Raw genomic sequence first — 22,238 nt, 5'->3', positions numbered from 1 at the left:
CTGGGGATGGGGCACGGGGACACAACAGCTCCTGGGTGCCACATTCCCTGTGGCAGGACCTACCGTGGCCTCAGGTTGGGCTGGGAGCCTCTCTGGGGACTGGCATCCTCGTCAAAGCAGCCCTGGGCATTCCCGGTTCTCCAGCCCTGTACCTCGCCCGTTTCCCGCAGCCCAGGAGAGGAAGTTCCCTTTGTTTGCTTGGCTCCAGGATTTTCCCTGCTTGTTCCTGCTCTCAGCTGCCGGGTGGGGAAGGGACACAGCGGCTGAGCTGGGACCGCGGGCGGGAACTGCAGCCGGCGGCACTCTTGGGGCTGATCTTCACTGCCCGCTCCTTCGTGCCTCAGTTTCCCCAGCTGGGAGCTCTGGGGGAGGGCCCTGCGGCCCCCCCGCCCTCCGTGGGCCGGACGGGGCCAGCACCGGGCGCTGGGCTGGGCTGAGCCCCGCCGGTTCCGGGGCAGCTCCAGCTGCAGCCACTCCAGCAGCCGCTTCTCTGCGACCGGGAGGTGAGTCGGGGGTGGGAAGTGAGTCGGGGACTCCTCTGCTGCCTCAGCTGGATGGGGATACCCGGTCCCCATAACCCTCATGCCAGGGCACCTGCACCCCGCGGGGCGTGGGGACCCGGTGTCATTGGGAACACCGGGGCGAGCCCTGCGCTGCCCTGGAGCTGTGGGGGGCTCTTGCTCTGGCTCCCACCCACGACTGCTGACCCTGGGGTCCCAACCCAGCAGCACGGGGGGCCTCGGACCCCTGGAAGGCTCTGCCATCTCTAGAGGCTGCTGGAATCACCTCCATCACCCCATTTGCCCCAATCCTTCCACACCTTCTCCTCGCTCGTGAACTTTCCCCGGGCACCGATAAGTGGGGCTGGGTTTATAGCCCTGCGCCCCAGCTGTAAAGCGAGGGTGAAGGTCACCCCGGGGAACGTGACCGTGCTGTCACACACAGGTGAGGGATGGGGAACAGCGGGGAGAGGCAGCACACGGGCTCCCGGGGGTGACCTGTCGGGGGGTCTGGGCTCCTCTCCCCGCCCCGGATTCCCCAGCCAGGAAGGAGGGAGGAAGTGGAGGCTGAATTAATCCCTGCCCCAAGAATAGGATCCAGGTGTCCTCATTTCCTGGCCGAACCCCCGCTTCCCCCCAGCGTCCGGCTGCCCCCAGCCCCACCACGGGGTCCCGGGATACCCCGGGAAGGTGCCCCCTGTGCCTCTGTGGGTGTGTGGCCGCCTTGTCCCCTGTCCTCGGGGTTGGGGGGAGCAGCCACGATCCCAGAGACCGGCGAGGACCCGGAGGGGTGTTTTGGGGAAGGGGCTGCGTGTCCGTGGCTGCAGCCCCCCCGTGCCGTGTCCCAGCTGCCCCGGAGCTGCCCGGCCATGGAGGGCACCACGCCGCTGCTGGACGCCGAGGCCGTCGGGGACCTGGTGCTGCTGGACCCGCTGACCGAGGAGTCGCTGGTCCAGACGCTGCAGGAGCGATTCCGCCGCCACGACATCTACGTGGGCAGGGGAATGGGGAATTGGGGGGCACGAGAGGGGCTGCTGGGGTGCGAGTGGGATATGGGGTCTGAGATGGGGAATAGAAGGGCTGCGGGGTCTGGGATGGGGAATGGGATATGGGGTCTGAGATGGGGACTGGGAGGGCTGCAGGGTCTGGGCTGGTGAGCGGGATAGGGGTCTGGGATGGAAAGAGGGATATGGGGTTTGAGATGGGGACTGGGAGGGCTGCAGGGTCTGAGATGGGGAGCGGGATATGGGGTTTGTAATGGGGATTGGGAATGCTGCAGGGTGTGGGATGGGGAGCAGGATATGGGGTCTGGGATGAGAAGAGGGATATGGGGTCTGAGATGGGGAATGGGAGGGCTTCAAGGTCTAGGATGGTGAGCAGGATACGGGGTCTGGATTGGGAGTGGGAGAACTTTGGGGTGCAGAGTGGGAACAGGGTATGGGGCCTGGGATGCAAAGTGGGAGGGCTGCAGGTTTGAGGACGAGGAGCAGGATGTGGGATCTGGGATGGGGAGCAGGACCTGGGGTCTAGGATGAAGACAAGGATCTGGGGTGGAGATGGGGAGTACCAGGAGCTGGGCTGTGTCCTCCTGGCCCCTCATCTCTTCTGTCCTGCTGTCCCACAGACATACATTGGGAATGTGGTGATCTCAGTGAACCCGTACCAGTCCCTGCCCCTCTACACCCCGGAAAAGGTGGAGGAGTATCATAACTGCAGCTTCTTCGCAGTGAAGCCCCACATGTGAGCACGTGGATGGTTGGGGGTGTCCTTGATGCCCTGGATCCCACCAAGGGCTTCACCCGTGGGCAATCCCAAGGCATCAGGGTCCAAAGGAATCCACTTGGGGCAACACCACAGCCACAACAGGGGGTCTTTGCATTTCCTGAAGCCCCTAGATGGCTCCAGCCCCTTCCAACCCCTCTTGCCCCCAGCTTTGCCATCGCTGACGATGCCTATCGCTCGCTGCGGGACCGGGACAGGGACCAGTGCATCCTCATCACCGGCGAGAGCGGCGCCGGCAAGACAGGTACAGCCAGGGCTGCAAGGGGGGCTCAGGGCACTGCGAGGGGCTGGTGGGGTGAGGGGCACGGCCCCAACACCCACAGCCCCTCACCGATGACCCCTGGCCCCTCGCTGGCAGAGGCCAGCAAGCTGGTGATGTCCTTCGTGGCGGCCGTGAGCAGCAAAGGGGAGGAGGTGAACAAGGTGAAGGAGCAGCTCCTGCAGTCCAACCCTGTGCTGGAGGGTGAGTGCCCCACATCCTGAGCCCCACCTCGCGCATCCCGGCCCTGCCAGGGCTCGGCACCGTCCCCCTGGACTGCACCGTAACCCCCATTCTCCCCCCGCAGCCTTTGGAAATGCCAAGACTGTCCGTAATGACAACTCCTCCCGATTCGTGAGTGACCTGGGGACAGGGGTTGGACCCTGCCGGGGCCACGTGGGCCCTGATGGGGCTGGGAGCACAGAGGGGATGGGGGTGTGGATGTGTGGGAGCTGCCACTCCCACCAGGACCCCCTTCCCTGACCCAGCCCCCTCCCCCAGGGCAAGTACATGGACATTGAGTTCGACTTCAAGGGGGAGCCCCTGGGAGGGGTCATCAGCAACTGTGAGTACCCACCACCCATCCCGGGGGGTCCCACTCCACACACCCCAGTGACACTGACCCCTCCTCTCAGACCTGCTGGAGAAATCCCGCATCGTCCGGCACGTGAAGGGCGAGAGGAACTTCCACATCTTCTACCAGCTCCTGGCTGGGGCTTCTCCAGAGCTGCTCCGTAGGTCCAGACCCCGCAGTGTGGGGGGTTTGGGGGTGGAACAGGAGCTGGGGGGGGCCATGGCTGAAGTGCTACCTCCTCTCCCCTCAACCAGAACAACTGAAGCTCCACCAGGACTGCAGGCACTACGGATACCTGAACCGGGAGAGCTCCAGCTTGCCCGGCATGGACGATGCAGCCAACTTCCACGCCATGCAGGTACCCACAGGAAGACAGGACCCCTCTCCCCCAAACATCCTGGAGCCCACTGCAGCCCCTGAGCTGTTGTGTCCATCCCTAGGATGCCATGAGGGTCATCGGCTTCTCGCCCGCGGAGGTGACGGAGCTGCTGGAGGTGACGGCCGTGGTGCTCAAACTGGGCAACGTCCAGCTAAGCAGCAGCTTCCAGGCCAGCGGGATGGAGGCCTGCAGCATCACCGAGCCCCAGGGTAGGGATGGGGATAGGGATGGGAATGGGGGGTGTGGGGACCCCCTGAGCCCCTCCTTGTCCCTGGCATCGCCATCTCCCCACACAGAGCTGCACGAGATCTGCAAGCTCATCGGGCTGGACCCCAGCACACTGGAGCAGGCGCTGTGCTCCCGCACGGTGAAGGCGCGGGATGAGACGGTGCTCACCACCCTCACCGTCCCGCAGGTGAGCAGGACCACCCCCAGCCATGGGGCTGATGCCCGGCAGCCCCCAGTGAGCCGGCACCAGCCCCCCTCCCCTCTCCCCAGGGCTACTACGGCCGGGACGCGCTGGCCAAGAACATCTACAGTCGCCTGTTTGACTGGCTGGTGCATCGCATCAACACCAGCATCCAGGTGAGCTCCAGGGGATCCTGGAGCCCCAGCAGGACCCTGGACCCCCACCCCACACAGCGCTCAACACCCCATTATCTCTCCAGGTGAAGTCAGACGAGCAGAGGAAGGTGATGGGCGTCCTGGACATCTATGGCTTCGAGATCTTCCAGGTGAGTGAAGGACCCACATGGCCCCATCCAGGGGGTTGGGAACAGCAGGTGAGACATGGGGCAGGGCAGGGGGCTCGGGGAGCGCCTGCCATACAGGACCCTTCTCCCGCAGGACAACAGCTTTGAGCAGTTCATCATCAACTACTGCAACGAGAAGCTGCAGCAGATCTTCATCCTGATGACGCTGAAGGAGGAACAGGAGGAATACGTCCGAGAGGTACCTCCAGCGCCTGCCAGAGCACGGCCCCAAGGAGCTTTGGCCCCCCTGGGATGGGGAAGTGCCGGAGACGGCTCCGTCGCACGTCCCTCCCTCACCCCGCTCCCCGCCGGGAGCCGATTCAATGGCAGGAAGGGATTTGGGATCCTCGGCCCCGTGGCCGGACGTCCGGTTCCTGCCCCACAACAGCTGGAGGTGTCCATGGGGCAGGGGCTGGGTTATCCATTTGTCTGACCCACATCTGCTCTCAGGGCATCCAGTGGACCCCGGTGGAGTTTTTCGACAACAGCATCATCTGCAACCTGATTGAGAACGTGAGTTGCCCTCCCAGTGCCGGGATCTTGGGGTTCCAGCGCCCCCCATAGCCCAAACTGGGATTCGCTGGGGCCGGTCAGGAGTGACCCCATCCATCGTGGCACAGAGCACCAGCGGGATCCTGGCCATGCTGGACGAGGAGTGCCTGCGGCCCGGCGTGGTCAACGAGGACACCTTCCTGAACAAGCTCAACCAGCTCTTGGCCACACACAAGCACTATGAGAGCAAGGAGACGCAGAACGCCCGGCGTGTCACCGACACCAGCCTGCCCCCGCGCTGCTTCCGCATCCACCACTACGCCGGCAAGGTCCGGCAGTGCCTGCTCCTCCTCCCAGTGGCACGCTCCTCTTCCCAGCACCCTGATCCTCTTCCCAGCACCCTGATCCTCTTCCCAGTGCTACACTCCTCTTCCCAGCACCCTGATCCTCTTCCCAGCACCCTGATCCTCTTCCCAGTGCTACACTCCTCTTCCCAGCACCCTGATCCTCTTCCCAGCACCCTGATCCTCTTCCCAGTGCTACACTCCTCTTCCCAGCACCCTGATCCTCTTCCCAGTGCTACACTCCTCTTCCCAGTGCTACGCTCCTCTTCCCAGCACCCTGATCCTCTTCCCAGCACCCTGATCCTCTTCCCAATGCCTTGCTCCTCTTCCCAGCACTGTGGTCCTCTTTCCAGAACCCTGGTCCTCTTCCCATCACCCTGATCCTCTTCCCAGTGCCACTCACCTCTTCCCAGCACTGTGGTCCTCTTTCCAGAACCCTGGTCCTCTTCCCATCACCCTGATCCTCTTCCCACTGCCCTGGTCTTTTTCCCAGCACTCTGGTTCTCTTACCAGTACCCCAGTCCTCTTCCCAGCACCTCGGTTCGTTTCCCATCAGCCCAGATCTCTTTTCAGCACCCCAGTCCTCTTCCCAGCACCCCAGGCTTCTTCCCAGCATCTCAGACCTCCTCACAGCTCTCTGAACCTCTTCCCAGCACCCCAGTCCTTTTCTCAGCACCCCACTTCTCTTCACAGCATCCTGGTCCCCTTCCCAGCACACCAGACCTCTTCCCAGTGCCTCAGTTCTCTTCCCAGTGCCTCAGTTCTCTTCCCAGTGCCTCAGTTCTCTTCCCAGTGCCTCAGTTCTCTTCCCAGCTTTGCACAGGAGATGTGGGGCTGGACTGGGAACGGACATGGAGACGCTGAACCCTGCCCCACTCCCTGCCTGGGCGCTGACCCCGCTGCACCCCCAGGTGACCTACAACGTGACGGGCTTCATCGAGAAGAACAACGACCTGCTCTTCCGCGACCTCTCGCAGGCCATGTGGGCGGCCCGGCACGCGCTGCTGCGCTCGCTCTTCCCCGAAGGAGACCCCCAGAAGGTCTCCCTCAAGCTGCCGCCCACCGCAGGCTTCCAGTTCAAGTCGTCCGTGGCGCTGCTGATGAAGAACCTCTACTCTAAGAACCCCAACTACATCAGGTACCAGCCCCAGCAGGGACCCCCGGGGGCGGCTGCGGTGCCTGTGAGACCCCCGCCCAAACCACCGCTGCGCTCTGCAGGTGCATCAAACCCAACGACACCAAGTCAGCGATGGTGTTCACGCCGGAGCTGGTGCTGGCGCAGGTCCGGTACCTGGGGCTGATGGAGAACGTGCGGGTGCGGCGGGCGGGCTACGCCTTCCGCCAGCTCTACGGCCCCTTCCTGCAGCGCTACAAGATGCTCAACCCCCGCACGTGGCCCCGCTGGGACGGTGGTGACAGGTACGGGGCTGGCACGGACCGTGAGGGCCAGGGGGCTGCCGGGGGAGCTCTGACCGGCCTCGTCTCTGCTGTGGTGCAGGGAGGGGGCCGAGGTGCTGCTGGCAGGTCTGGCGTTCCCTGCTGAGGAGCTGGCATTCGGCCACACCAAGATCTTCATCCGCTCACCACGCACGGTGAGTCTGGGAATGGGGGAGTCCAGGGGGATCCAAACTTGTCCTGGGAGTTCCTGGGTGATGCCACAGCCCCTGGAGATGGCTCTGGATGACCCAGCTGCTCAGTGACCCAGCGCTTGCCATGGTTGTCGCCAGCTCTTCGACCTGGAGCAGCAGCGCCAGGAGCGCGTGGCCCAGCTCGCCACCCTCATCCAGAAGGTGTTTCGGGGCTGGCGGTGCCGGACCCAGTACCAGCTGATGCGCAAGAGCCAGATCCTCATCTCCGCCTGGTTCCGGGGCCACAGGGTGAGGACATGGCGAGTCCTGGCCATGCTCCCCCTGCCCATCCCTCTCCCCCTGGCTCTCTGAGCCCACCAGCTCACCCCCTTCTTCCCCTGCAGCAAAAGAACCACTACAAGCAGATGAAGCGGTCGGCACTGATCCTGCAGGCGTACGCACGGGGCTGGAAGGTGAGGGCTGAGCACCCCAGGACCACCAGTGGGACTGGCCTGGTGTGGGGAGCAGGGTGGGTGGGGAAGGGGCTCCGTGTGCCCCACGGTGGGACCAGGGGCTCTGTGTGTCCCATGGTGGGACCAGGTTCACCCTCATCTCCTCTCCCCGTCTTTCCTCCTTCTCTCGCCTCTCTCCTGCCTCTCTCCTGCCTCTCCCTCTCGCTCCGTGTCTGTGTTGGTGTCTCCCCCTCGGGCTCCCCGGGCTCTCATCCCCGCAGTCTCGCTGGCTCCTCCGGGAGCTGAAGTCCCAGCGCCAACGTCACGCAGCCGCCAGCACCATCGCCGCTCACTGGAGAGGGTACCAGGTAACGGGGCCACGCGCCCTCCGGCCACCTCTGTCATGCTGTCCGTGCCGCTGTGTCCGGGTTGTCTGTCTGTCTGCCCACCCCGCTCCTGCCCACTCTGTCGGGCTGGAGCCGCTGTCCTCTCCACTGGGATCAAATGGGGATGTGGGGGACGAGACACCCTTGTCCTTGGTGGGGCTGGTGGCGATGTCCGGTGTCCTCACCACTGGCCCTGTCCCCGCAGGCGCGCAGGACCTACAGGAAGTATTTCCGTTCCAGCGCCAGCACCTGCGTGGCCAACTTCATCTACCGGCGGCTGGTGAGTGGGGCTGGGGCAGAGGGGGCCACGGCGCCTTCCCAGCCCCCTGCCCTGGAGCTGGACAGCCCTGTCCTCTCCTGACCCCCCCCACTGCGTTGTCGCCCCCAGGTGCAGAGGTACCTGGTGGGGCTGGCGAAGAACCTCCCACCGCTGTCGGTGACGGACCGGACCTGGCCCCCGGCGCCGTACCAGTTCCTGGATAACACCAACCAGGAGCTGAAGAACATCTTCTACCACTGGAAGGTGGGAGCAGGGGGACACGGGGGGAATTCCAGCTGGGATCTTGGTGCGCCGGCTCACCCGAGGGGTCTTTGACGGCACCGAATCGCCCCCTCCATTGGCAGTGCAAGAAGTACCGGGACCAGCTGCCACCGGCGCGCCGGGCCCAGCTGCAGGCCAAGCTCTGCGCCAGCGAGCTCTTCAAGGACAAGAAGACCCTCTACCCCAAAAGGTGCCAGGGTCGGGGCTGGGGGTGCAGGGGAGCTCAGGGCAGCAGTGGCTGACAGCCTCGTCTCCAGCCTGCAGCAGCCCTTCCGTGGAGAGTACCTGGGGCTGAAGCAGAACCCCAAGTACCAGAAGCTCCTCGCAGTGGCCAAGGACAAGCTGGTGATGGCCGACACCGTGAGGAAGGTGAACAGGGCCAACGGAAAGGTGAGATCCTGACTCGTGCCCTGGGCAGCGGGAAGGCAAACGGGGCCACACTGACCCCCTGCCCGCACTGACCCCCTGCCCACGCTGACCCCCGCCCACAGACAGTCCCACGCCTGCTGCTCCTCACTACCGAGCACCTTGTCCTGGCTGACCCCAAGGCCGCCCAGCCCAAGACTGTGCTCAGCCTCAGCGACATCCGCGGCGTCTCAGTCACCCGCTTCTCCGACGGCTTCCTGGCCCTGCACCTCAAGGAGGTACCTGGGGAGGGGGGGCCCTGGGGGCTCAGGGGTTCCCCAGCAGGGCTGACCCCCTGTTTGCCCCACAGGTCTCCACAGTGGGGGCCAAGGGAGACTTCCTGCTGGTCAGTGACCACCTCATCGAGCTGGTCACCCGCCTGCACCAGACCTTCGAGGCCGTCACCGGGCAGGCGCTGCCCCTGCACATCACTGACAGGTGTGGGTGGGGCTGTGGTGGGCGTGGTTATCATGGGTGTGGTAGTAGTGGGTGGAGTCTGAAGGGCCACACTACAATGGGTGGGGCTTCTGTGGGTGGGGCAGGGTGGGGCTACGGGGGGCACAGAAGGCGTGGCTTCCATGGGTGGGGCCAGGAGGATGGGGCTTCTGTGGGTGGGGTTGTTGTGGGTGGGACAGGGCGGAGCTCACCGGGGGGGATGGAGGTGGGGGTGGAGTCTCCAAGGGTGGGGCACCACGTGAGTGCCCTGATTGGCAGCCCCTGAGGAGTGGGTGTAACCAAGGCAGCGCATTGGCAATGAGGGGATGGGCCTGGGTGTGTCCCTTCCAGGGACGCAGGGATGTCCAGGGACACCCTCTCTATCCTGACCCCTCTCCATCCTGACCCCTCCCCTCCATCCTGCCCCTTCCTCTCCATCCTCCTACTCCAGGTTCTCCACCCGCTTCCCAAAAGGCGACGTGTCCATCACCGTGGTGGAGTCACCCAAGGCCAGCACCAACGGCCCTGTCTGCAAGAAAAAGGGCAGCCACAAGATGGAGGTCCTGGTGCACTGAGGGGACCCCCAGCCCTCACCAGGACGCCCACCCTCACATTGGCACCCCTGACACCCCCCTTGTGTCATCCCGCACCCCTGCGGGTGCCGGCAGCGCCCAGGCATCGCTCCAAATTCATTAAAAGGATGCTGAGGTGTCGGTACCGAGGTGGTGACACAGTGGGTGACGCTGGTACAGGCGGGGTGGGACCCCAGGACACAGCGCCCAAGCTGGGGGGCACAGCCCAGCCCAGTGGTGAAGCCCCTCATCCCAGCCTCCCGCTTTTCCTGATGCCTGATTGCAGCCGGCGCTCGGCTTGTGGTGACTGGAAAGGCCCCAAATTGCTGCCGCTTTTCCCGTCAAGTGGCTCACGGCTCACACTGCTGCAGAGACAGTTTCTTGGCAGCCGTGGGTGGCTGCATGTGAGGTCCCTGGCACCCTCCTGCCCGTGCTGGACATCCTTGTCCCCCTGCCCAGCATCCCTCCACCCTGCTGCAGGACACCCATGCAGGGGCTCCCTGCCCGGACTGGCGCTGGAGCTGCACTTGGGGACCAGGGACACGGAGAATAGGACAGAGGGAAGTCGCTGCACAGCCCCAGTGCCAGTGCTGCAGCCCAGGGCCTGTGGGACCTCCATCAGTCCTGCACCCCTCAGGTCCATCAGGACCCCCACCAGTCCTGCAGTGCTCAGGTTCCTCAGGACTCCCACCAGTCCTGCAGCCTTTAAGATCTGTGGGACCCCTGCCAGTCCTCCACCCCTCAGAACTCTCAGGACCCCCACCAGTCCTTCAACCCCCACCATCCATGGGACCCCTGCCAGTCCTGCAGGCCCCAGGATCTGCAGAACCCCTGTCAGTCCTCCAGCCCCCTGGACCCTCAGGACCCCACAGCTCCCATGACAGACAGGGCATCCTCTCCCTTCGCTGCCTTTTTCCTCCCGCACTCATCAAGCTCTCGGAGAGGGTTTTTATCCTGTCCCCACACATCACCCGCGTTACCTTCGGGAGCTGCCAACTCGCCGTCACGTCACCATCAGCACCAGCTCCCAGGTGGGCCCCGGAGCGCAGTTTGTCGTGCAGGGGGAGCGTGTGCGGGCAGCTCCCGCACGTTGGGGGGCACGTGCGTGTGTGCGGGGGCACTGGGCGGCCTGGCCATGCCCCAGCACCGAGGGCTCCCCGCTCTCCGCCGCGGGCTCCGTCACGTCCCAGCACAGGGACCTTCCCCGGCAAGGGGCGAGAGCCGTAAACAAGCCCGGGGCACCGCGGCTCTTCACAGCTGCGCCGCACTTGGCATCGCACAAGTAGGTGTTATTAATTAATTAGACCGTCTCTGGCCAGGCTCCGATTTAATTAACGTTCTCGGCACTGCAGATGCTGCCCTGCCCCGGGCTGTGTTGCCACGTGAGCCGCCGCTGCCGGCTGCCTTCCCGAGGGGCTGCTGCAGCCACCGGAGCAGCCGCAGCCACCGGAGCAGCCGCCGCTGCCTGTTGATTGGGATGGAGTCGGTGGCTCTCACTTGTTGGCCCAGTCGTTCCCTCTTTCCTTGTACCCCTCTGCTTTCCCCCAAATTTTCCTCCCCGTGTTCCACCTTGGCACATCCTGCCACGGGAGCGGGCAGGCCGGGAGCGCTGCAATGGGGCAGGGTGTGAGGTACGTTTGTGGGCACACCTGTGCAGATGAACATGTGTGTGCATCGCGTGTGCGTGGTGGGAGCCTGGCTGATCCCCTCTCCCCTGTGAGACCCCCAAATCCTGGCTGCAGAGCCCAGCATCCAGCCAGGACCATCCCTCCGCGCGTGTCCCCACACGTGCCAACAGCCACATCGTGACGTCCCCACAATGAGGGGCCGGGGGCTGCGTGGGCACGGTGCCCGTGTGCTGACCCCCACCCCGGGGTGCCCGTGTGGGCACGCGTGTGTCGCTGTGTGACTCCGCGTGTGCGACGGCTGCCGTCGATGTCACGGTGCCTGCGTGGGCGTGAAGCTGCAGGGTGGGGGTACCACCCCCCCGGCCCCCATTGGCAGCTCTCCTCTCGCCCACCCACGCCGTGCCATGGGCAGAGCCCCTTATTTAGCGCCGCACAGCAGCCGCTGCCCCGGTACTTCGCCTCCCGGCTGAGCCCGGGCCGGGGGAGCTGCCCACCACCACTGCCCACTGCTGCTGACCACCACCGCTGCCGTCCATCACCACTGCCCACTACGCCCCGACGAGTCCCTGCTCCACAGCCACTGGCAACGAGGGTCCCTCAGCCCTCGACTCCACCGGAGGGCTCGGCAGGTCTGTGTCCCTGTGTCCCACAGCCCTGGGGGATTCCTGGGGGGCTGCGGTGCCGTGTCCTCACCCTGGTGGGGCTAGAGGAAGGCAGAGGGAGAAGGGGGAGGTTGGGACAGCACTGGGGAAGGCACAGGCGGGAGGAAAGATGGGGAGAAAGTGTCGCTTGAATTTGGGGATGGTTTGGTGGGGGCTCTGGAAGCAAGTCCGGCTGTGGGCAAGCATGTGTGTGCCGGGAGCGTGTCAGGGGACGTGACAGGGGTGTGCTGACACGGGTGAACGTGCAGGACAGAGCCCGAGCCGTGACGGTGCCCACTGTGTGCCCACACTCACGCGTGTTTGCACAGCTCATGTGTGAGTGCACAACCGGGGCACCGCGGGGACACGGGACCCCCGGGGCCACAGCAGGGCCGTGTCCCCCTGCACACCCCATAACGGGTCCCTCCCCACACCCCTGTAAGGCACCCTCGGGGTGCAGCCCCCTCCAAGGGACACCAGCGAGGGGGTCCTGCCACCCCCGGCCCCCTCGTCTCCCGTCTCGCTGCTTTCCCTCCCCAGAGCCCGGTTCTGTCCCAGATTCGTCCCGGGCCGCCCCGTCGAGGGGTCGCCAGCTCGGGGTAGCCCCGGGCCCCGCCTCTCCGTCGCTGATCGCCGCCCCCAGCTCGCCCCGAGGATGAAGAACCGACCGGTGCTGGCGGTGCTGCTCTTCCTGGCGCTGCCGCTCGCCCTCGCCCGCCGCGCCCCCGCCGCCGCCCCGCCGGGCCCCGCGCCCCTCGCACAGGTACGGCCGTCGGGGGGGGAGCGGCGGGCGGACCCCGGATCCCCGGGAGCCCCCGGATCCCTTCCCACCCTGCTCACCCTCTTCGCTCCCGCAGGGGATGCCCGTCCCGGAGCTGCTGCCGTGGAGCGTCCGCGGCAGCCCCGGGGCCGCCGCCGCCGCCGCCGCGCTGGAGCTGCTGCGGGAGGAGGGCGCCGGTGAGGGGCGGGGGGACTCGGGTGGGAGGGTGTCGGTCCGCCCCGTCTCCGCTCACCCGCTTCGGTCTCTTCCAGGTCCCCCCGCGGCGCCGCAGAAGCGTAAGTCCCGCCCGGTGCCGGCGCCAGTGCCGCCGCCGGTGCCGCTGACGGCCGGTCTCTCCGCAGGGGACATGCACGATTTCTTCGTGGGACTCATGGGGAAGCGAGCAGCGGAGCCCGGGCGAGCGACGGGGCGGGGGAGCGGCGGCCCGGCCCCCCGGTGCTCCCCGGGACCCCCCGCGCCCGGCGAGGCCCCGCTGCGGGCGGCTTGAGCCCCGGGAGGAGCCCCCCACGCGCGGAGGGACCCGGACGGGGTTGTGCCCGGTGTCCCGGGGGCGGTGGGACCGACTGAGGGAGCGTCCCGGGCACCGGCGCCCACGGAGCCGTCGCGGGACCCGGCGGAAGCGCGGCCGTCCCGCCCCACGCGCGCGTGTCCGTGCACCCGTGTACACCCGGACGAACCCCGCTATACACCCACCCGTGTCGGCGCGGGATACGCGCAAACACCGCCTCTGTGTCTTGGCTGCGCCACGGGGACCGGGTCGGGACAGCCCACGGGGATGGATCTGCGGGAAAGAGCCGACCGGGACCGGGCTGCGGGGACCAACCCACCGGGACCGGGCCAGAGGGATGGGGATGCGGGGACGGGGCCGTGGGGATGAGCCCGAGGGGATGAGCCCACGGCGATGCGTCCATGGGACCTGCGGGGCCGGGGTTTGTGTAGCGGGAGCTACAGCGACCTGTCCCTTCCCCACAGCAGCGCCCGTAACTGGAGAAGTGCCCGTGTCCGTGTGTCCCTGACCGTGCCCGTGTCCGTGTGCCCGTGTCCGTGGCCCTTTCTCTGTCCGTGTGTCCCTGTCCGTGTCCGCGTCCGTGTTCCTGCCCGTGCCCATGCTCGTGTGTCTCTGCCCGTGTCCCGTGTGCGTGTGTCCCTTCCCGTGTCTGTGTGTCCCTGTGCGTGTCCTATTCCGAGTCCCTTCCCATGTCCCCCTGTCCGTGTGTCCCGCCCCGTGTCCGTGTGTTCCTGTGTCCGTGTGTTCTGCCCCTTATCCGTGTGTCCCACCCCGTGTCCCTGTGTCCGTGTGTTCTGCCCCTTGTCCGTGTGTCCCCGTGTCCGTGTGTCCCCGTGTCCGTGTGTCCCTGTGTCCGTGTGTCCCGCCCCGTGTCCGTGTGTCCCGCCCCGTGTCCGTGCCCCTGCCGGTGTCCCGGCCCTGGGTCCTCCGCGCCGCGCGGGGGCGCTGCCGGCGGCGGGTCCCGGAAGGCGGCGCGGGCCGGGGCGGGCGCGGGGCGGGTCGGCGCCTTTGTGTGAGCCGGGCCGGGATGGTGCGGGGCGCCGGGCGGGTAAGGAGCGACCCCCGCCCGCGACCCCCGGCCCCCGAAGGGCCTCCGCGCCGCGCCCCCGCCCAAACCCCCGCGCCGACCTTCTCCGACACCCCCCCGGGGCCTCCCGCCGCCTTTCGTGGCTCCCCCCGGCGGCCCTTCCTGCCCCCCCCTCCCCGGGCCCCACCGGGGACCCCGCTGTTCCCCCCCCCATCTCCTCCCGTTTCTCCCCGAGCCGCTTCGGGACTCCCCGTCCGCCGCCGGCGCGGAGCCTCCTGCCCGCCCGGCCCCCCTTCCCGCTGCCCCCCCCGGTCCCCGATCCCCTCTCCCGCTCTTTTCCCTCCTGCCCCATCCCCTCCTCAGGGATCCGCACGCCGCAGGAATTGCCCAGGTGCTTTTTGGGCTGCTGAGCGTTTGCCTTCCAGAGCCTTCCCCGGCATCTTCATCCTCCTCCTCGCCCTCCCCAGCTGCCAGTGGTGTTTCCCCCATCCCTCCGCGTCCCGGGGGAGAACAGCCCGTCCTCTGCCCCTTTGGTTTTCCCCGGAGTTGGGGCAGGGGCAGCCCCAGCCCCCTCCAAACTCCCGCTCTTTGCTGCCTTTTGGGCTCGCTGTTCTCTGTTCCAGGGAGGGGAAGGCAGGGAATTAGGAATAAGGGAGTTAGGGATAGAGCTCCCTGGGTAAGTTCGTGGAGTCCCAAGAGCTGCTGGGGCATCCGTGAGCAGGACAGGGGGACAGAGGCAGTGGGACAAGGTGGGAGGACACTGGGGGGAATGGCCAGTGCTGTGGGACAGGTGTGGTGGCAGCCAGGGAATCTGAGAGGCACCACGGGCTCCATTGGAGCCGACAAGAAATCCCAGGGGAATCCACAAGGCTGGAATGCAGAGAATCCCACCTGGGAGCCTGAAGTCTCCTTGTGGGTACAGGTGGAATCTGAAGTGAAGGAATGAAGTGGCTGCAGCTGGAGGAGACCTAGAGGCAAATCCGACTGGCGTGTGCAGCCTGAGTGACATCTCTTTGGAGAGAAGCCTCATCCCCAGCTCGGGAAGAGGGGAGATGTCTGGGACATGTTCCAGTTGGGTCTCAGAGTCAGCAGGATCTCTGTCCCTGCCCCAATAGCAGTGAGGACCTCTGAGAGTCAGTGTCTTTTTGTTTTGACTTTGCTCCTTTGCACATCCAGCCTTTTACTTCCCAAAAAAGTCGGTCTGTGCAATGACAAGACAGGTTTAGTCTATCTCCAGCTGAGCAGCTGCTCTGTGACTCATCAGAAAGGTGGAAAACAGGGGATATGACCAGAATGGTGTGGCTTTGGTTGTTAAATGGTAACATTTTTTGCATTTCCCCTCTCCAGAGCCCCTTGCCCTGCCAGTTCCTGGCTGCCCATCACCTCCTGCTCCCGCCGCGGATGAAAGCGTGAAGGCCGAGCTGACCAGGAGAAGGGACTTTTAAGCAGCTGCTAAGATGGGCATGAGGATCAAGCTGCACAGCACCAACCACCCCAACAACCTGCTGAAGGAACTCAACAAGTGCCGGCTCTCCGAGACCATGTGCGACGTCACCATCCTGGTGGGCTCCCGCTCCTTCGCCGCGCACAAGGCCGTGCTGGCCTGCGCGGCCGGCTACTTCCAGAACCTCTTCCTCAACACGGGGCTGGACGCTGCCAGGACCTACGTGGTGGATTTCATCACTCCAGCCAACTTCGAGAAGATCCTGAGCTTTGTGTACACCTCGGAGCTCTTCACAGACCTTATCAATGTGGGTGTTATCTACGAGGTGGCGGAGCGGCTGGGCATGGAGGACTTGCTGCAGGCCTGTCACTCCACCTTCCCTGACCTGGAGAGCTCGGCCATCACCAAGCAGCCTGCCCTGGCCGTGGGGGAAGGCCGGGCTGGGCCTCTGAGCAGCACCTCCTCGGAGCAGAGCCACTCTCTGGGGGACATCCGGAGCGGCGCGGAGCACTTCGGCCCCGAGCGGAATTACCTCCTGCACGGGGACGTGGCGGGCAGCTACAAAGAGGATGACAGGAACCCTGTGGGTGAGGCCAGCCAGGCTCTTCCCTTGATGCACCCACAGCAGCCCCCCAAGACAGAACAGGAGTCGGATCCAGGGCAGTTCGCTCCGGTTGCGGGTCTGGGGGCCCAGCCCGGCGGGAATGTCGTGGCACAGACCACCGGCAGCTCCTGCCCTCAGTACAAGGCCCAGAGCAACGGCGACTACGGCAAGGGCGGCTTCTTCCCCACTGACCCCTCCCTGGATGTCTCCACAGGGAGCAACTCCTGCCCCAGCAACAGTGACCACTCCAAAGAGCAGGGATTCGAGCAGATGGATGAGCTCCAGCTGGAGGATTTGGGAGAGGCTGAGCTGCATTTTGAGGATGCTGGAGAAGAGCTGGTCCCGTCTGAGGAAGTGATTGAGCTGAGCGACGACAGCGAGGAGGAGCTGGCCTTCGAGAGCGACGGCCGGGACAGCAAGGCCATGCCCTGCCAGGTGTGCAAGAAGGTGCTGGAGCCTAACATCCAGCTGATCCGCCAGCACGCCAGGGACCACGTGGACCTGCTCACCGGGAACTGCAAAGTCTGCGAGACCCACTTCCAGGACCGCAACTCCAGGGTCACTCACGTGCTGTCCCACATCGGCATCTTCCTCTTCTCCTGCGACATGTGCGAGACCAAGTTCTTCACGCAGTGGCAGCTGACGCTGCACCGGCGGGACGGGGTCTTCGACAACAACATCATCGTCCACCCCAGTGACCCCCTGCCGGGCAAGGCGGCCGTGTTTGGGGGAGGGCCCAGCCCCGAGCTGGCCTGCGCTGCCTGCGGGAAGCCCTTGGCCAAAGATTTCCACACGGTCCGGAACCACCTGCTGGAGCACGTGAACCTGAAGAGCCAGACGTGCGGCGTGTGCGACCAGCGGCACCTGAGCCTCTGCAGCCTGCTGTGGCACACCCTGTCCCACCTGGGCATCTCCGTCTTCTCGTGCTCCGTGTGTGCCAGCAGCTTCGTGGACCGGCAGCTCCTGGAGAAGCACCTGGCCGTGCACCAGCACGCGGAGGAGGCTCTTTTCCAGTGCCACTTCTGCAGCCAGAGCTTCAAGCTGGAAGCGGCCTATCGGTACCACGTCAGCCAGCACAAGTGCGGGGGCAGCCTGGACATCCGGGCGGGGTTCGGGGAGCGCCTGCAGCCGCAGGGGCTGCCCAAGAGGAAGCTGCCCGAGGAGTTCCTGAGCGAAGAGCTGGCGCTGCAGAGCCAGCCGGGGAACAGCAAGTACAGCTGCAAGGTGTGCGGCAAGAGGTTCGCCCACACCAGCGAGTTCAACTACCACCGGCGCATCCACACCGGGGAGAAGCCCTACCAGTGCAAGGTGTGCCACAAGTTCTTCCGCGGACGCTCCACCATCAAGTGCCACCTGCGGACGCACTCGGGGGCCCTCATGTACCGCTGCACCGTGTGTGGCCACTACAGCTCCACGCTCAACCTCATGAGCAAGCACATAGGGGTGCACAAGGGCAGCCTCCCGCCGGACTTCACCATCGAACAGACTTTCATGTACATCATCCATTCCAAAGAGGCTGAGAAAAACACGGATAGCTGATGGGGCAGGGCAGGGCCGGCGAGGAGGAGCGAGTGTTAGTGAATGGAAGCTGTGGAGAAAAAAAAAAAGAAAAAACAAAAGGATGTCGTTTCGTTTTATTCAATGGTCAGGCATCATGGATGGAATTCTTTGGTTTTTTTGGGTTGGGTTTTTTTTTTCTTCGGTTTAATTTTTTAATTTTTGGGCCTTCCTAGGGCTTTTTAGAGTGGTGGCGTTGTACAAATTAACAGCACGTGAGGTACATCACTGTTTCGAGGAGTCTGTCGTGTTTACTTACCTCTGGTCCTGTTAGAGGCCATCGAGTTCTGTGCTTTTAGCATTTCTCACTAGTTTTTGAATCTAGATTCTATTTTTTTTTAAACTTTTAGCCCACTTGAGCAGGCTAACCCTGAGCTTGTCCACAAACTGATGCTGCTAAGATTTTCACACCTGACCTCAGTGGAGAGGGATGGAGCCAGAGCAGGTGCTGGACTCGAAGGAAAGGAATGAAAGAGAAAGAAAAAAGGAAAAAAAAAAAAAAAAGACATTCTGGGCATCCCTGGTGTTCTGCTGCTACTGCCAGGAGATGGGCAAAGTGTGCTCTGGGATCAGCCACGGCTGCGTTGCTGGGGAGAGGAGCAGGAAGCACCTGAGTGTGTAAACAAGGAGGAATCCCAGCAGGGAGCCAGGAGAGGGGGGTTCGCAGATTCCCAGGCCGTGTTTTCTCTGCCGTGGCTGGGACTCGCTCACGCCCTGAGACCCAGAGGAGGAGATGAAGGAGCCACGGGACCTCCCTGCAGAGCCCGGGCGGAGGCAGCTGCGCGAGCACAGGGATCTCCCGTCGGACTGGAGAGGGAGGGGAAGCAGGTCCGTGCTCCCTGGGAGATGATTTGTGGTGGCCACGGAGAGCCAGGAGTCTCCTGGCTCCACTCTGCCCCAGCTTCACGCTGTGCCCCGGGGCAGATGAGTCGGGATGAAGCTGTTGCCTTAACTCCCTGGAAGGTACCTTGGAGGACCCTTCTCCTGCCAAAGGGATCCTCCCTCCCAGGCCGTGGATCGCCACATCCCGGGCGTGTTCCGGTGCCAGATGTGTGTGGTTGGAGTGATGTGAGTTTGTTCATGGAGTGGGAGCCACAGCGATGGCTGGGCCTCTCCGGCCGCGTGCCGGGCACTGCTGGGAGCTCTCCTGGGTGTGGAGGGGCTCTCCTGGGCATTGATGGCTCTCCCCCTCTATGTTTCGGGTGCCCCTTGCTGCAGGAGGCTCTTCTGGGTGTGGGGAGCTCTCCTGGACATGTGTCAGGCTCTCCTGGGCACAGGCGTCTCTCTTGGCCCCGTGTCAGGTCCACCTCAGCGTGGGGGGCTCTCCTGGCCGTGGGCCGGGCACTCCTGGGGGTCTCTCCTGGCCACCCTGGCGAGGTCAGCTGGTGCCAACAGCATTAACACTGGGAAGGGCATGGATTAGCTTCTCCCCATGTTCTGCTGCTGTAGGGCAGAGGTGGGGAGGAGCAGACATTTCCAAGCTGGGACTGCCCTCGAGTAACTCATTCTACCTCACAAACAGGAAGCGCTCCAGGCTCTCCAGCCTCGGTGGTCATGGATCGGCTCCTGTGCTTCTGTCAAGTTTTGCTGTTACTAAACTAAACTAAACTAAACTATAAACTAAACTAGTGATTTGCAAACCCTGGAAACTCACCCCGCTGCCCCCTCCCTGTGAAGGGACACCCGGGAAAAGGACACCCGGGAAGGGTCATCCTGTGCTGGGGGCTGGACTCGGAGAGCTCAGAGCGCCCGGGGGTCTCTTCCCCCGGCTCCGCCGTGGCCTTGGGCAAGTCACTTCACCTGTTTGCCTCAGTTTCCTCATCTGTAAAATGAGGGTGGTACCTCCCGTGGTACCGACCTACCTCCGGGAGCAGGGAGGGTGCCTGGAGCCTGGCTTTGGAGGAAGGGAAGGCACTGGAGCCAAGGTCAGCTCGGGGTTGGCCTGGCTGCTGCAGCTCCGAGCTCTGAACTCCGGTCTTGTGGTCCTGGGATCGCTGTGGAGCTGTGTTGAACTGCATTAGGTTTTACAAGAGAAAGGGTGATTTTGGGAATGGCGTGGTGCTCTGGGCGGTGTGGGAGCTGAGGGCGCTTCGCTGCAGGCTTCTCCGAGCTGCTCTCTGGGTTCCGGGGTTTCTGTCATGGAATTGTGGGATGGATGAGGCTGGAAGGGACCACGGGGGGTCAGCCAGTCCCACCCTCTGCTTGTGCAGGGTCCCCTCGAGCATGAAACTCAGGGCTGTGCCCGGCTGGGGACAGGGACAGGGATGGACACGACCTGCGCTGCTCTGGAGGTGGCCATGAAGGATGTGAGGGACAGACAAGGCTGGGAGAGCCTTGAGATCCTCCTGGAATGTTCCCGAAGGTGTAGTGAGCTTCAGGGAGGGTCTGCAGCCCCGGATCTCGCTAATCTGTAAAGCAAAAGCCTTTTGTGCACATAAACCAAAAAGAGAAGCTTTTACACCGAAACACCACCGGGCACAGCCAGGCCTCACTCCTGGCCCTGCGGGGGTGAGCAGGGGCCCCCCATTTGCTGCTGGCTCTGATCCAGGGAATTTCTGTTTGCCTGGGTTAAAACAGATCATTCCCACATGGAACACCCCGAAACCAGCAGTGGAGGGGCTGCAGGGATGGGTCTGGACCTGTGGCTGCTCCTCCTGGGGGGTGATTCCCATGGGGGTCAGAGACCTGAGTGCTCCCCCCAGGAGGGCCCTGGGTGTCCCTGATCCTTCAGGGGTTGGCAGGGATGTCACCCCTGTCCCCGTGTCTGGCCAGCCTGGCTGGGAGCTCCAGTTCCATGTTGGGAGAGCCAGAGCTTTACTCCGTGCTAGATTTCGTTCTTTTTCCACCACCATGGGCAAACCTGGCTCCCTCCTGTCCCTACTGCCCTTGGTGACCTTGGGGACGCCAACCTACCTCCCCTGGGGCAGCCTGAGGTGTTTGAAAAGTGCTTTGGGATCCTGGGGTAGGAGAGGGAGTTGCAGAGGGGAAATTCCAGCAGCGTCCAGGTCACGGAGCCTCCGAGGGCCCTGCTCTGAGCCCAGGCTCACTCCCATCCCCAACACAAAATTCACTTTCCCCATTCTCAGTGGATCCAGGTCTCTCATCAGAGTAATTGAGCAGAAGAAGAAAGAACAAGAGTTGAATTTGCTGTCTAACCTTTTCGTTAAGTTAATCGTAGGTACTGACCTCCTGCTATTTAAGTGTTTACTATCTATTTGCTGTAAAGTTTTGTATATTTTGTAAACTTTTCCCTCCCCAAATCGTAGATGTCTAAAATCGTTGTACATCGGGTTCTTTTCTACTCCATTGTTCAGCACAAAGTGTGGTTTTTATTTAGAATAATAAAACGGAAAACATGGACCTCTTGTACTGTTGCCTTTTTCAACCTAGAAATGAAACTCGAGGTGATATTCAGGTATGGGAGGTAATATAAAAGTGGATCTTTATTGAAGGTCTTCAGGGGCAGGGATGGGAATGTCCACAAAAGCCCATTATCCACATGGGGTGGATACAGTTTTTGTAGGTTTAGCAAATTAGCATAATTGACAAAAAAAGCACCAATTAGGAGGACAAGTGGTGATGGAATTCCCTCCCCCCCCCCAACCTCGGCACTGGCTGTGCTTTGTCCATGAAATGTATCTCCAAGAGTTTTCTCAACCTTGGTAGCCAGGAAGAACCAAGATGGGATCAGGGCCTTGTGCTCTCCGGGGCTCGGAGCTCTGGAATTTATTTTGTCTTTCTGCCTAGGGAAAGGCCATGGAAAATTCCTGGGAAAACTGGTCCCTAATCCAATAGCTGCAAACATATGAAAAAGAAATAAAAGAATACAGGCAACATGTAAAAGAAAAAAGGCAAAACCCAAAACGGCGTCAGCAGCTGCTTCTGTATAAAAGGCGTTCCTCCCGGTGTGATCCCGGCATTCCTGTCTCCTCGGGAATTCCCGGGAAGCAGGTGAGGCCATCCCGCTATCCTGCTCCCGTGCTGTGCTCAGCAGGATTTGTGGCGTGGCTCCAGGACTGGGAGTGGCACAGGGGAGCGGGTCGGGACATTCCTGCGGGGTTCAGGAACAGGAGTCAGCAGCAGGGTGGGAGCAGAGCCCACCCACTGGGGAATCCCAGGATTTGTGTGGCTGGATGAGCCTTTTCCGTGCTGCTGGTGCCGTGTTCACCGGGAGCTGGAGCTCCACGGGCTGGGAACTGAGTTCAGGAAAGACAAGGATTTACTTGAGCGGGTCCAGCAGAGGCTACGAAGGTGTTGAGGCGTCTGGAGCAACGCGGTGATGAGGAGAGACTGTGGAAGCTGGGCTTGAGTAGTCTGGAGAAAAGACTGAGAGGGGATTCTGTTAATCCATAGAAATAACTCAGATATCCATATAAATATCCCATTTGAGCGGGGATCTCATCAGTCCATAACAAAACCTCAAAGGTGGGTGCCAAGAGGACGGTGCCAGACTTTTCAGTGGCGTGACAGGGCAAGGAGCAATGGCCATAAATGAAACCACGAGAGCTTTCAGCTCAACACAAGGAAGAACTTCCCATGGAGGGTGGCAGAACACAGGAACAGGGTGCCCTAGCCCAGGTCACCACGTGGGTGACAGGTTATTTGAG

At 63.3% G+C, this 22,238-nt stretch overlaps 3 protein-coding genes across 4 annotated transcripts; all 3 read left to right on the top strand.

Moving 5' to 3' along the window:
• Nucleotides 1-45: 45 nt before the first annotated feature.
• On the top strand, nt 46-9,600 carry MYO1A (myosin IA). 2 transcript variants are annotated; one of them, XM_032093872.1, is made up of 29 exons: nt 46-503; nt 1,349-1,492; nt 2,125-2,240; nt 2,432-2,526; nt 2,641-2,745; nt 2,849-2,895; nt 3,043-3,106; nt 3,177-3,275; nt 3,370-3,473; nt 3,556-3,703; nt 3,791-3,909; nt 3,993-4,079; nt 4,163-4,228; nt 4,341-4,445; nt 4,697-4,759; nt 4,867-5,067; nt 5,994-6,220; nt 6,301-6,501; nt 6,581-6,674; nt 6,810-6,959; nt 7,055-7,123; nt 7,384-7,470; nt 7,694-7,768; nt 7,877-8,011; nt 8,113-8,219; nt 8,287-8,419; nt 8,521-8,673; nt 8,745-8,872; nt 9,321-9,600. In XM_032093872.1, the coding sequence occupies exons 2-29, from the start codon at nt 1,370-1,372 to the stop codon at nt 9,442-9,444; spliced, it is 3,225 nt and encodes a 1,074-aa protein (XP_031949763.1). In that variant the 5' UTR covers nt 46-503; nt 1,349-1,369; the 3' UTR covers nt 9,445-9,600. The 2 variants fall into 2 exon arrangements, with proteins under 2 accessions (XP_031949763.1, XP_031949764.1); XM_032093873.1 differs by lacking the exon at nt 7,384-7,470.
• A 1,873-nt stretch (nt 9,601-11,473) lies between these two features.
• On the top strand, nt 11,474-13,309 carry TAC3 (tachykinin precursor 3). The gene is made up of 5 exons (XM_032093986.1): nt 11,474-11,698; nt 12,251-12,473; nt 12,568-12,667; nt 12,743-12,766; nt 12,833-13,309. Exons 2-5 carry the CDS (start codon nt 12,366-12,368, stop codon nt 12,976-12,978), a joined length of 378 nt encoding a protein of 125 aa, XP_031949877.1. The 5' UTR covers nt 11,474-11,698; nt 12,251-12,365; the 3' UTR covers nt 12,979-13,309.
• A 671-nt stretch (nt 13,310-13,980) lies between these two features.
• ZBTB39 (zinc finger and BTB domain containing 39) lies at nt 13,981-20,991 on the top strand. Its single transcript, XM_032093895.1, has 2 exons — nt 13,981-14,047; nt 15,374-20,991. The coding sequence occupies exon 2, from the start codon at nt 15,484-15,486 to the stop codon at nt 17,611-17,613; it is 2,130 nt and encodes a 709-aa protein (XP_031949786.1). The 5' UTR covers nt 13,981-14,047; nt 15,374-15,483; the 3' UTR covers nt 17,614-20,991.
• Nucleotides 20,992-22,238: the final 1,247 nt, after the last annotated feature.

Source organism: Corvus moneduloides, chromosome 30, assembly GCF_009650955.1.
Source record: "Corvus moneduloides isolate bCorMon1 chromosome 30, bCorMon1.pri, whole genome shotgun sequence".
Classification (NCBI taxonomy): Eukaryota; Metazoa; Chordata; class Aves; order Passeriformes; family Corvidae; genus Corvus; species Corvus moneduloides.
The sequence above is the reverse complement of the archived record's forward strand: the minus strand, read 5'-3'. Positions and strand labels throughout refer to the sequence as shown.

Bases quoted from the DNA above. Each gene is read 5' to 3' on its own strand.
- ZBTB39 (XM_032093895.1), top strand. From the start codon at position 15,484: ATGGGCATGAGGATCAAGCTGCACAGCACCAACCACCCCAACAACCTG.
- MYO1A (XM_032093872.1), top strand. From the start codon at position 1,370: ATGGAGGGCACCACGCCGCTGCTGGACGCCGAGGCCGTCGGGGACCTG. The intron at 3,910-3,992 runs GTGAGCAGGACC...CCCTCTCCCCAG, and splicing joins CCACCCTCACCGTCCCGCAG to GGCTACTACGGCCGGGACGC. The intron at 8,012-8,112 runs GTGGGAGCAGGG...CTCCATTGGCAG, and splicing joins ACATCTTCTACCACTGGAAG to TGCAAGAAGTACCGGGACCA.
- TAC3 (XM_032093986.1), top strand. From the start codon at position 12,366: ATGAAGAACCGACCGGTGCTGGCGGTGCTGCTCTTCCTGGCGCTGCCG. The intron at 12,474-12,567 runs GTACGGCCGTCG...TCGCTCCCGCAG, and splicing joins GCCCCGCGCCCCTCGCACAG to GGGATGCCCGTCCCGGAGCT. The intron at 12,668-12,742 runs GTGAGGGGCGGG...GGTCTCTTCCAG, and splicing joins GCTGCGGGAGGAGGGCGCCG to GTCCCCCCGCGGCGCCGCAG.